The following is a 13,524-nucleotide window of genomic DNA, read 5'->3' on the forward strand; positions in this document are numbered from 1 at the left end:
ATATATATACACATATATATATATGATAATATATATACAATATATATATTATATATCACATGTATATATATATATTATATATATATATTATATATATAGTACATGTATATGATACTATATATATATATACACATGTATATATATACGTATATATATGATCATGTATGTGTGTATGTATGTAGTATATTAATTATACATAATATATTACATATATATAATATACATACTAATCATACATATAATAATACAATACACATACATACATACAATACATATACATACATCACTATATATCATATCATACATTTATATAATATATATATATATAATATATATAATATATATATATACATATAAATATATATATAATATACATATATAACACACACATATATACACACACATATATATACATATATATACACACATACACATATATATACATATATATATACATATATACAATATATATACATACATATATAATACATATATACATATATACATATATACATATATACATACATATATACATATACATATATACAGATATATATATATATATATATATACATATACATATATATATATATAATAATATAATATAATATATACAATACACATACACACATATATATATATATATATATATATTTTTATATATATATATAGCCTCACTCGAATTTTATTTTTCTTTTGTCTGGAGAGGAAAAACAAAATAGGGCAAACTCAAAAGATTTAATGACAAATCAATTAAAACAAACTGAAAATTCTTCAACACATCATTTTGCTTAGAGAAAATATATTTTTAAATTGTGAAATGTGTGCCTTTTAGCAGGTCACTAAATGACTGAAACTGGGCTTTTCCTTCCCATGAAAATGACCTTTGAGCAGAACCGTCTGCCGTTCTTGTTATTCCTGTTATGTTCACTTGGCTTAGCTTAATAAATAAATAATTAACAAAACTGGCTAAAGTTTATTTTATGAAAATGCTGGTGAGTTTTCCATCCGTAACACTGCCTACCTTGTGAAGACAGGAAGCTGCGACTGAATGACTTGGACCCTGATAATAACGAGCAGCAGGGTGCTGATGACTAGAACAATGAGCTTCAGAAGAGTTTGCAGGACAGCATAGGGAAACCCATCTTTACCCTGCAGAACTTGCCATATCGTGTCCACCAGCATTGGCAATGTAAACTGAGAATGGCGAAAAAGACAGAAACAATCAACTTACCATCATCATGTAAAGCAATACCCATATGACATATACATTTATTCCAGGAAGCAACCTCTGAATAATGAAATCTATGCCTATAGAAGAAATAAAAAACAACAACAACAACATTATGAACACTCAAAGATAAAGCATTGATAGAAGACATGTCAAGATCTGAACAGTCCACTCTTGAAGTTGGTGCACTTGGTTCTAAGGGTCAAACGGTTTCTAGCTTGATAACTGAGTGTGAGTATCTCCAAAGCAGAAATCTTGTGGTCAGCATGGGTAAATACAAAAAGCTGGATGACTGTGATACAGTGTGTGTGTGTGTGTGTGTGGTCAGATGTAGATATAATTTATAGAATGTTTTATGACACAAAAAGTTTCTGATCCTTACCCCCTGTGCAACAAAGATCTCGTAGACACAGCAGACACCAACAACCGTGATTCCCTGTTCCTTACACAGTGTTGCCGCTGCCACTAAAACTACTGTCAGAGCAATGGGAGGCCAAACTGAACAAAAGAAGAAAAAAACAAAAATATATATATTAATATACACACATGACAACTTATTAACCTTGTAGCCACTGGTGCATTGGTAACTTAACAAATGCAACAAATTCTCTTGATCCATTATGAACATAAAAACCTCTGAGATGTCATATTAACGTCTCCATATAGCACCAGTTACAAGTTTAGAAACAATTTTGTCTTCAGTGATAATAAAACTGAACAGTAAAAGGTGGAAACCTCATAAAGAAGATTCTATAAAAAAGTAATTTGAACGATTGAATCCACTTTTTACTTCATAATTCTTGGTGTGTTATGTTAATAGTTTTGATATTTTCAGTATTTGTCTAGACTGGGGAAATGGGAAAACTCATACATGTTAAATTGGGTTACTTTAATAGTTTGATTTATTGTGATACATATAAACAGAAGAATGATTAAAAAAAATAACATAACAGCTCACAAGTTAAAAACCTGAGGCTACTGTTATAACCAATTACTTGATCTTGCATCTTCAGAACTAAAAATTACTGCCTCACAGTTATGTGTGTTCACCAGCAAACATGCAGGTCCAGCCTTGCACACAGTGATATCTTCTTTGAAAACTAGAGCAATTTAAATAAGGAAGTACCACAGATGAATACAACTGGACAACTGATACAAACTCAATATCTCAACAAAACAAACATTTTATCTTCTCCTCTGCTCCTAAGCTTTAGTGTTGAATAACTGCAGAAATTGTTTTTTTACAGAACATTATGACGTTAGAATAAAGTTTAAATTTGAACTCTTGGATACAAAATGCTATCACTTTCTAATTTTATCCAATAAAACATTTGACGGAAATTGTGTGCTTGTTTACCAAATTCAACTGAATTCCAAATTTTAAGAGATTTCTTTCACGTGGTCTAGAGAAATTTGTTTTGGGAGACTGGTGAATACATACAGCTGCATCATCTAGAGGCATCTAGATGAGCATGGTAGGTGTAGCCATACTAAAAAGAAAGTATACCCTCTGTTAGGGCTGGGCCATATCATGCCGTTCGCGGTATAATGTTGGGCAACGATAAGAAAATAAAATATCGCGATATAATATGGGTAAAATGCGCATGCGCAGTGCCTTTGTTTTCATATGCACATGGTGAAAAAGCAGAATGAGAAGGGCGAAAGCAGATCGTTGAATGAAACAGATGAACCAGAATTGGTTTGTAAAAATGCTGCAACTTCAGTGGTGTGGAACTGGTTTAGCTTTCGTCCGTCAGACACACACAAAGCACTATTTTTGGTAGAGCATGCTAGCGGGCCGTCGTTATTACCGTGTTTTTTGGAAAATACGGGACACTTAAAATCAATCCTTTGATTTTTCTGAAAACAACCAAAGCACTATTTTTGGTAGAGCATGCTAGCGGGCCGTCGTTATTACCGTGTTGTTTGGAAAATACGGCACACTTAAAATCAATCCTTTGATTTTTCTGAAAATCGACAGTGCCCCTTATAATCCCGTGTGCCTTATGTATGAATTCTGGTTGTGTTTACTGACCTCGAAACGATTTTATGTGGTACACGGCGCTCGAAAATCTGTCAAATGTTTTAGTACGACTTTGCTAAGCTACGAAGCCGCACCGCTTGATGGATTGTCGGAGCATTACGGCTATCGTAGGCAGGAGCCTCGCGGAGTGATACGTACTGTGCTTCAACATAATATTACCGTATTGTGTGTGTATAACCTCTTTTTAAGTTTTGTGGATATTATACATGGTTATGCTGAGGATATGTCGGCCAATTTCCACTGGAAATGCCTTTTGGTTAAACTGTCAGCAAGGAATTTGCATTTGCACTGTTAATTTTTTATATAACTTTAATGCACATAAAAAACAGCTGCTTGTTTAAGTGAAAATACATTGATGTTTTTTGCACTAATAAAGTTGTGGAGTTGTAAAGTATTTTTTCTAGTGTCAATTATATCATCAGTTATATTGTTATCGCAAATTTTCAAATTGATAATCAATACGCTAAGACCTAAATTTATCATTATCGCAAATTCTCAAATGTATATCGTGATAAATATTTTTGGTAATATCGCCCTGCTCTACCCTCTGTCATTTCCAAGGTTTTACATATCAGGACATCATAAAAACTGACCTAATAGTCTTAAAAATACAACCTGAGATGAATATTATACAGTGTCATTATTATTTAACAAAAACTTTCCAAAACATGCAGAAGCTGTGTGTGAGAATCCAGACGCATCCCATAATTCAGCAGCTTTAGAGCTACCTTTAGCAGCAGCAAGTTTAAGTAATTGCTTTCTGTATGACTTTATCAGTCTTTTACATCAGATAATTGAAGATTGCAAACACTCATTTATGCATAGCTCTTACCACAACATTTCAATCAGATTGAGGTCTGGACTTTGACTAGAGCATTGCAAAAGCTGGATTCATTTCTTTTTCAGCCATTCTGTTGTGAATTTGCTGCTGTACCTCAGCTCAATGTCCTGCGGTGTGACCCAATTTTGATTAAGCTGCGCTACAACTGCACAATAAGTCAAGACTGGTGACCATAGTCCATTTGAAATTTAAAAGCTTGTTACGCTGAATCAGACAGTAGGAGCCTTTGGAACTTCCTACATCAGAACCCACCATACCACTACTTACAGCCAGACCAATCAACCGTAGAGGAGTATCATGCAATCACCAATGCAGCGTCGAAGAAGCTAACCCAACCCAAGGCTCTGTCGGCCTGCTTGGCAAAACAAATTCGACTCTCAAACAATCTCAACAACTAGAAACCTTCATCACCCGCCTTCAATACCTCCGTGCAAATGACAGCGCAACCAGCAAATAATGGTCAGGATAGATCCAGTTCACTGATTGCTGTCAGGTCTTTAGATATTACAAAGACAGCTATGTGCATCATAACAAATTCATTCTGAAGAGCACAACATTTCTTATAGCCGGATTTTTCCGTCTAAAGGACATTGTTCCAGAAATCTTGCGGTTTGATGCCACTTTGCAAACCTATGCTGTGCTGCCTGGGCTTTCTTCTAGAAACCATTCCAAACGAGCCATACTTGCTTCATCTTTTTCTAATTGTATTGACATGGACTTGAACATCTAACTGACATGAGCTGGAGCGCTACAGTTTTTTGATGATGATCTTGGGGTAAATTTCCTGAGACATCGACTCCTGGGAAGATTGCATGTACATGAATCATCTTTCTTACTATAGAACTGTAGACTTCAAATTGCTTGGGAATAAAAAAATATTTGCCAGATAGATTACAACAACAATTGCTTGCTTAAAGATCATTGCAGATACATTTTCTACTTGGCAATGACAGGCATGTATTCTACTCTAATACATGCCCGAGTGCTCAAGATCAGCAGACTACCAAAGGTACTGCTTTTACACAGGTGGTAAAAACCTGCTGATGATCATTTAATCAACTGCATTTAATTATTACTCCCTTAGTTCGAATATAAGCAGCGAGAGTGCACTTTCACACACCACTTCCATATTTTGGCTTAATTTTGGATACATAGATAATGAAATATATCACAAGTTGTAGTATAGCTAAAGTTTTATTTACCTAATTTTAAGACCTGTTAACAATCAGGTCTGGATACATAAAACCTTAGACTTGACAGATTTATTACCATGACTATAAGTAATAAGTAACACTGAACATTCCATATTAATTACCCTCAAAGGGAAGTGTTTATTTATATCAAAACATTGGTGGAAAAAACTGGAAGCTAACACCCGAATAGCCAGGTGTTTGATCTTATCCGATCTGTTGCCACACACATAAAATAGCCTATAGCAAAATGAGTGTGCCGAGAGAATAGCCAGTGGGTTTGATCTTATCCAGAGATCAGTCTTTGGTGAGCACACAACCATCTTACCTACTGCACTCATCCAATACCGATTGCAGTATGCCTCTTCCTCATGATACTCAATACTAAAGATTAATTGTGCAATTAAAAAGTGACATCCAACTAATAAAAACTTAAAACAGACAAAAACTATTTGCTTATTTTGGCAATTAAAATAATGAAATAATGTTAACAGACAACAGCATGTTGAAAATAAGTTCATACTTAACGACCCAGTAGATTTTGCACATGAGACAGAAATAAATAAAGGCCAGGGAAGAACATTATACTTACCAATGGAATGGTCTGGTCCAGTTGACTTTGTATACGCCAGGAAAGCAGCCAGAAGAAAGATTGATGAAAGAAGTTCAGCTCTGCCAACCACACCAGTGACCTGATGATAACAGTCGATCAACACAAGCGACCCAACCATAAAGATTTGGAAAGATGATTTCTTAAAATATACTTAAATGTTCAATGTTTGGTAATTCAAGTTGAAATGTAGATAAAAATTTCTGAAATAAGTTTGTAAAATAATACAGAAAAGTTTACTTTTCCTATTAGGAGATGCTATTCTATACCCATGCTACTTTGCCTCGACTCTGAAGCCACCACCACATGACCTCCATGTCTCAGACAACATATCTAATAACTCTGAGAACATTACACATGTGTCTTCGACTGACACGAACCAGAGCTCATGGTCTAAGGCTCTAAAAATAAAAATAAAAAGTTCTGTTCAACCCAAATCAACTGATGGGGAAGCAATTATATGTAACATAGTCTCTCTGACAGCAACGTCTGTCATTTAAGTACATGATGACTGCCCTCATGCGGAAGAAATATCATTATCAAGTTCTTAGAAAGAGACATACTCTAAGAACATAAAGGTCCCACAAATAGTTCTACAAAGCACTCACTAAAAGAAGAGGGGATTGTTTACACTTTAAGAATTCAACTGGCATCATGAGAGGGCTGCAGCTTCCAATAAATAGGGCTTGCCATGAAGATTCAAAACAAGCACAGGCACTGTGCTCTGACTGACCTAGTTGTCAACTAGTGGGAGAAGGAAAAAATGCTGGCAGCATTCAAGAGCCCCCTAAAATGTCTGATCAGTGCAATGTTACTTCAACAGAATCTTAGAAAGACTGATTACAGTTGGCTCAATTTCCTGAAAATATTCAAACTACAAATTTAACTTTCCATCTATACAGAGTTGGCAACTCCATCCATCTGGATGGATGGAGTTACAAATTAGATACAAATTATTTAGTGTCATTTGTATCTAAAGATGTTTGAAGATATAAAAAAAAAAAAAACCAAAATTATTAATAAAAAAGTATAATCGATCCACCCCGCCCCCCCCCAAAAAAAAAAAAAAAAAAAAAAAAAAAAAAAACTACTGAAAAAGACATGGGACACACAGGCACTCTTTGTATAAGCTTATAATGTAGGGACCTTCAGTGCTTGAAGCATAATTCAAAAAACAAATGATCCGTTCAGTGAGAGATTCCAGACGGTGATAACATGAAGGGCATTTGCTGGACTAACACTAAAGGCTCATTTGTGAGGCAAATTGTTTCCATTCAAGAAGTCTGAAAGACTGTGCATAGATTAGAGAACAAGATGAGGAAGATAGGAACAGTGATGCATGCTGTGTAACAGTAGCACTCCACACCCAAGAAGCAGAATGTTTCCTTTGTTTTTTTACTCTGGTCAAGGCCTGTCTGGTCATCAGTTCAGCTATGTTCAAAAGGATGAAATACAAGTCCTAATTGGGGAAGAAGCTTTTCAGACAGTAGAATGAGATAAAGTTCAAATAAACAATAAGCTAAAGGGTTTTGATTTCCTATTAAGTTCAATAAGCTTTGTGTTACAGACAACATCCATGATAAGCTATAATAACTATCTTTATATTTCAAGAAGGAAAAAAAATGGAAGCAATAATTTTAAAGCATTTAAAGAATGTTAATGCAGCCTTAAACGACAACAGTAAAAACAGAGGTTTAATGTAACGTGTAGCACAAGTAAGTTAATGTCATGAGCATGAACAAAAGGGTTTACTTGAATAAGGTGGAGTTCCTTTTTGAGCAAGCCATAACAGGCAAGATGTGACAATTCAATTGCTGTTTATTGTCTGGTTCACTCTAACGCAATTTTAACAATCACTGAAATGCATTCAGATTGTATGCCACAGTGGACATGTTGGTGCAAAGCTAAGTTTCTGATTACTCTTAATGTCCTACAACGCTCCGTAAAGACACAAAGTCTTTATATGTAAAAACTGTTTCTATATTGAAGTCTCTTTAACACCTTGTTGCACATGTAGATTTCAAACTTCAAATGATCTCTGACCCCTTCCTAATTTCTTTTAATGCTTTTGACTTAATTCATATTTGTATTAGATGACCTAAATAAATAAAACATTCCACTATTAAATTACAAACTCATTTATTAAGGGAAAAATTTATCTAAACCTATCTGTCTCTATGTGGGGAAAAAATAATTCCCCCCAAAACCGAATAATTTGTTGTACCACCATTGTAGCAACTGTTTGCAAGAACTGGTTTTTTCCATCTAAAGGAATTTTGGCCCATTCTTCTATGCAGAATTCTTTTAATTCAGCCACATTTACAGTGCAGTGAAAATACTTCTACACATAACATGGAGCACCATAATCAAGTTGAAATTGCTCAATGCTTAAAGTTGGTAAATATTTACAAGGAGGTTATTAAAAGACTCAACGTATTTCACAAAGCCACCTTTCTTTTTAGTAAAGAGTGTATCAAGGAAAGATGTATGCTATATACTAAATAAACTGTACCTTATTTGCTGATGTGCTATAAAGTTAACTAGAGATCAAGTGGGAACATCCGTGGTTAATATCCAAAATGCTTATTTGGTTTGCAGTACTAGAGATCAAGTGGGACATCCAGTGGTTATAATTTCTGAACCCAGTGCTTAGCTAGGGCAGCTTAGCTGGCTATGTTACCTCATAGCAAGAAGGACCTAGCTTCCAGTTCAGTGTTAGCACATTGCATGCTTGTACGAGTTCTCTCCAGAGACCCTGGCTGGATCCCACTGTCCAAAGGTTTGAAACTCGGTACCAAAGACAAGCATATGTAAGTTTAACTGGCAATTCTAAATTGGCCAGAAGTGTTTATTTAAACTAGAACGGTTGTGTATCTGTGTTATCCCTGCAACAGATTTGTGAACCATCCATGACAGGTCGTCCATGATAGCCAAGTGGAATGCTTAGTTATACAAACCCAGACAGATGTTCCTAAAGTTAAAAAAAAAAGTTAAAAAGTGACCTTGTATTCTATCTCATTTTTCCTAAAACTTTGCCTAACAAATGCTCATGAAAATGGTTAAAATAGCACATGAGAATGTTGAGGAAGTCAAGAGTTGGATTGCAGATGGGACTCAAGGACCACCTAACCAATGCCAATCATTTGCCTATAATTCCCAGTGGATCTGTCCCATCCGGTGGAGCATAACTTGATGAGATTACTTTAATTGAGAAAGTGAAAGATAAATTAGGAGTATTTCCAGTTACTTCTCTCACTAATTTACACTTTTTCCATGGACTTGTACGTGAACATAATTCTCAATTAGGCCAAATTAAATTTAATAAAACACATTTTTTAACATTTGCTCACAAAGCAATTGTACACTTACAGCTTCAGTGTGAATGGGATGCACAGCAAACAGTAATGCTGCCACTAAGCTGGAAGTCTTGTCCAGGAACAATCGGCACACTCGCAGGAAAAGCACACATACAACAGCATGTAAAATGACATTGAGCAGGTGGTAGGAAGCTGCGCTGAGTTCACTGAAGAGGTAGTTCAGTCGAAAGGTGAGTACTGTCAGGGGTCTGTAAGATTTATGACTCCGTTCCTGTAGTGGGACACATGTTGAAGGTTTATTTCTTTCTAAATTACTTTGAGTAACGACAAATGACAATGAGACAAATTTGATCCATAATATAAAATTCTAAAGAGAAATTACATAATCCCGTATTGAGTTTGAGTCTTCTTAAAGCTTACCTCAGCCATGGGTGTTCCCCAGAAATCATTGAGAAAAAGGTTGTGGATTGGGGTTGATGGGCGCAGATCCTTGTTGTCAAGGATTGCTGAGACATCATCAAACACAAACCCGCATGACAAGCTGTTCCAGTAACACCCCACCACCAGTCCACTCAAAAGTAAAATCTCCTTCCATGACACAACAGCCATTGCTGACCAAAGCCTTCATTGATCACTGTGCAGGACAACAAAAAATTTAGTATTATTACAATTTTGATGGCATGATCCATTACAACCTATTAGAAATTGACTCATGACGAACAAACCTTTGCTCGAACCCAAATATAGACGATCGTGTAAAATGAGGAAGATTCAACAGCTTATTTCATTTCAGGCAAAAATAATAATTAGTGACACATATTCTACTTCAATCTATAAATATAAACGAGGATATCAGATCAACCGGTGAGACGCCGTCTGGTCCGGGGGCTTTCCTGGGCTTCTGTTTCTGGAATAGTCGGCTCACATCCTGAGTGTGTATTCTGAGTTTCAGGGAGGAGGAAAGGGGGGTGAGAGGTGTGGTGGAGGTCGTTGAGTCTGGATTGGAGAGGGTGGTGGTGGTCGTTCCAAACTGGTAAATAATCAACTTCAAAGTTATCTGGATGAAAATAGTATTTTACCTCCTTTCATCAGGAAACTGCGCAGTACTCTAACTGTTCTCAATGATGTCTATGAAGCCTTGGACACAAAGAACTACAGTGCAGCTCTTTTTATTGATCTAGCAGAAATCTTTGACACTGCTGATCATGGCATTTTATGTCAGACATTACTGGATACCTATGCTTGCTCTCTTCACCTGTTAGATTTGCTGTCTATGGCCAGGCATTCAGATTTATAACTGGCTGCAAACCTTTAACACACCACTGTTCTCAGGTTGACTGGTCCTCATTGGCCCCACGCAGGTATCACTTTCTCTATAAAATCTATTCTGGTTTATTGTCCTCTTATATATCAGAGTATATGTTGCACAAACAGTCACAGACTGCAGACTCAGGACATCATTACGTTCGTTGTTCCATCAGTTCGTACAGAGCTTGGGAAGAAGGCTTTCTCCTTTTCTGCTCTGTCCTCATTGCACAACGATCTGAAGCTCTCTTCACTTGCAGACTTCAAAAGACGTACAAATGCGTCTGTGAAATCGTCTCTGGGGACTCTTTTACATTTTGTTTCTTTTATTGTTGAAATTTTAGTGTGTTTGTCAGTAACAGGTCTCTTTTGTAAATTGAGGCATTGAGTGTAAATGAGACTGTGTGTGTTTGTACCTGACAACAGTCTGATGAAGTGGGTGTGAACAGTTTTCAGAGGAGCTGCAGTCCAACACGCTGAACTGAACCTGGTGAGACAACTCAAACAGTCGTCCTGCAACACACACATTATCAGGTTACCAAGGAAACCGCAGCATCCGCCGGAGACCAATCGACGCACAGAGCTCAGTAATCAATACACTGATCTATAATATATTCGGTGAACTCTTCTTAAACCCCACCCCCTCTGCCTGACCATTCACAGCTCTTCTTTGTCATAAACAGTGTTACCTGTCGGCAAGGTAAACTTCCAAAAAGTGGCTTCTCCTCATCCATTAGCAGGCGCTCTGCAGAAAAACAAAATAACAGGACAACCTGTGACCTCTCAGGTGGGAGCACACCTGTGTCAGGTGTACACCTGTCTCAGGTGGTTGTGCGTGCATCTGTCTCGGGCGTGTATACCTATGCTTTGGATGGTGTAGGCGCAGGAGGACCAGCTCAGCACCGGGACTCGGGGGTCCTGCTCGTTGGGGTTCACCTTCAGTCCCACCTTATAGGTGGACAGGCTGAAGGTAGTAATCATCTCACTGATGCTGCTTGAGAATGGGTTCCTGTGACATCACAATGACATCATCACCACGTAATATCCCATTAGGTTATTGATCAGGATCAGTACAAACAGCACATGACTCACTGTGGCGTGAAGTCTACTCTGAACCCTTGAGGAACGACAGGCTCCGCCTCTTCTGCTGCACCTGTAACACACACGCATTAATTAACATTAACACACACGGCTCAGTTTGACTCCGTTTTCTTACAGGTAACTCACCTTCAGACTGCGTCCTGTGTGCAGAGTGCAGAGCTGCTATCAGCTGATTGGTTGTCTTAAGCCACACCTCGAAACTAGGATTTTCAACACTGAAGAAGAAAAAAAAAAAAAAAACAGAGAGAGAGAGAAAACCATTCACGCAACATCAGGTAAAAGCCAGGAACCTGTGTACCTGTGGTCAGCACAGGTGTGCTTATTGTGTGAGTGTCTCACTGCAGTCAGGTGAGCGTACCTGTGGTCAGGTGAGGCTGTGTGCGGTAGCATGGGGATCACGGTGTTGCTCAGACACTCGCAGAGTGGACAGAGGAACTCGCCGTTCTCCACGTCGTAGCTCGTGTGGCCTCTCAGACGCTGCTGACGCCGCTGCTCCTTCAGCTGTACCGCCTCAAAGTACCTGAACAGAGTGAGGACAGGTGTAACATCCTGAGAGCCGACTGGAAGGTGTGCAAGTGAGGGGAGTCACCTCTGCCAGCAGGTGGCGTGCATGATGTGTCCACAGCTGGCGGTGTGAATCCCCAGACAGAGGTCGGGGTGCATGAACAGGGGGTCACGGTGCTCTGAAACACACGATCACAGGTTAACACCTGAACTTCGACTGGTCACTCGCCTGATGATGTCAAACTGGAGCTCTGCCCACCTGGGTTGGGCAGGTTGCAGTGGCGGTTTTTGGACAGAACAGTGGACCTTTGGACAAATGCTGCAAGCACCATTGCTCTGCTGTGACCTCTGACCTCTTGCTCTTCCTGACACAGGATACAGGTGACCAGCTGTCGGCGCTCAGTCCCTCCCACCCTCCTGGGACCAACAGCCACCTGGGACACACAGGTGAGCTCTGCACTGGGAGGACTGTAAAGCAGGAGGGAGAGGATCTTTTAATATTCTCTGAATAAGCTCTTCAATCACACGTGTGCTCTGCAGCAGGTGAGTCCACAGGTGTACCAGTCCTTGCCTGCACTTAATGTTAAGTGCATTTCATATTCCAACAGATAAATACGGCTTTGTACAGTCATACCTGTGCTCAGCTGATAGTAAGGCATCTAGTAAATGTGAATGAAAGTGGGTATACAGGTGTATTAGGAATGTACTGGTGTAAATATGCAGTTGTACCTGTGGTCGGCAGCTGACGTGGACGCCTCCAGCTCTTCCATGCTCTGCTGGAACAGCTCTTTGTTCTCGTTGATGAAGTGTTTCTGCATCTCTGACATCTGAGCCATGATCTTTTCCCTGCGGAGCCTCGCCATCTCCGCTTTCCTCTTCCTCTCTGCCTTATCTTTGTCCCTCATCGTCTGCAGCACGGAACCAATCAATTCATCACTTAATCAACACATACGTTAATGAGCCAATCAGTCAGTAGATAACCAGGGAAGAGGAAGCGGTGCTGAGTCTCACCTCCTCAGAGCCTCTTTCCAGGCTGACGGTATAAGAGGAGGCTGACGATGTTCGCTCTCTCATCATTTTGATGTTTGACACCATCTACACACACACACACACACACACACACACACACACACACACACAGGTCATACTGATTCAGCTTCACACCTTCACTCTGGTGTTAATTCACAATGACATCACAGTGACATCAGTGGTTACCTTGAGAATCCAGGTGATCATGTCTTTATGGACTTCCAGGTGAGGAGTGTTCTGTAGACTTTCCAGCAGAGCCAGGACACTTCCTGAAGTACTGGGTGCTTCACCTGGACCTAAACACACACACACACACACACACACACACAGGTAAACACTCAAACACATGCGC

At 38.5% G+C, this 13,524-nt stretch overlaps 2 protein-coding genes across 4 annotated transcripts in view; both read right to left on the reverse strand.

Annotated features, from left to right (window-relative positions):
• ubr2 (ubiquitin protein ligase E3 component n-recognin 2) overlaps nt 1-13,468 on the reverse strand; it is a gene marked incomplete at its 5' end in the record, with an annotated part of 16,281 nt that extends 2,813 nt beyond the window's left edge. For all 3 annotated transcript variants that reach the window (XM_005951202.3, XM_014330685.2, XM_014330686.2), the window contains 11 exon segments: nt 10,955-11,051; nt 11,228-11,283; nt 11,399-11,547; nt 11,631-11,691; nt 11,766-11,854; nt 11,998-12,159; nt 12,229-12,322; nt 12,403-12,611; nt 12,873-13,051; nt 13,155-13,238; nt 13,359-13,468. In XM_005951202.3, the coding sequence (XP_005951264.2) occupies nt 10,955-11,051; nt 11,228-11,283; nt 11,399-11,547; nt 11,631-11,691; nt 11,766-11,854; nt 11,998-12,159; nt 12,229-12,322; nt 12,403-12,611; nt 12,873-13,051; nt 13,155-13,238; nt 13,359-13,468 (1,290 nt within the window).
• LOC121812911 (protein O-mannosyl-transferase TMTC3-like) lies at nt 693-9,897 on the reverse strand. Its single transcript, XM_042216130.1, has 5 exons — nt 9,654-9,897; nt 9,286-9,504; nt 5,899-5,998; nt 1,614-1,729; nt 693-1,197 (listed from the first exon to the last, which is right to left on the reverse strand). Exons 1-5 carry the CDS (start codon nt 9,840-9,842, stop codon nt 1,021-1,023), a joined length of 801 nt encoding a protein of 266 aa, XP_042072064.1. The 5' UTR covers nt 9,843-9,897; the 3' UTR covers nt 693-1,020.
• Nucleotides 13,469-13,524: the final 56 nt, after the last annotated feature.

The sequence above is a fragment of the Haplochromis burtoni genome, unplaced genomic scaffold (genome assembly GCF_018398535.1).
Source record: "Haplochromis burtoni strain Fernald_Lab_line unplaced genomic scaffold, NCSU_Asbu1 Contig_927, whole genome shotgun sequence".
In the NCBI taxonomy this organism is placed as follows: domain Eukaryota; kingdom Metazoa; phylum Chordata; class Actinopteri; order Cichliformes; family Cichlidae; genus Haplochromis; species Haplochromis burtoni.

Bases quoted from the DNA above. Each gene is read 5' to 3' on its own strand.
- LOC121812911 (XM_042216130.1), bottom strand. From the start codon at position 9,842: ATGGCTGTTGTGTCATGGAAGGAGATTTTACTTTTGAGTGGACTGGTG. The intron at 9,505-9,653 runs GTAAGCTTTAAG...GTCCCACTACAG, and splicing joins GGGGAACACCCATGGCTGAG to GAACGGAGTCATAAATCTTA. The intron at 1,730-5,898 runs GTAAGTATAATG...TCTTTTGTTCAG, and splicing joins TGGACCAGACCATTCCATTG to TTTGGCCTCCCATTGCTCTG.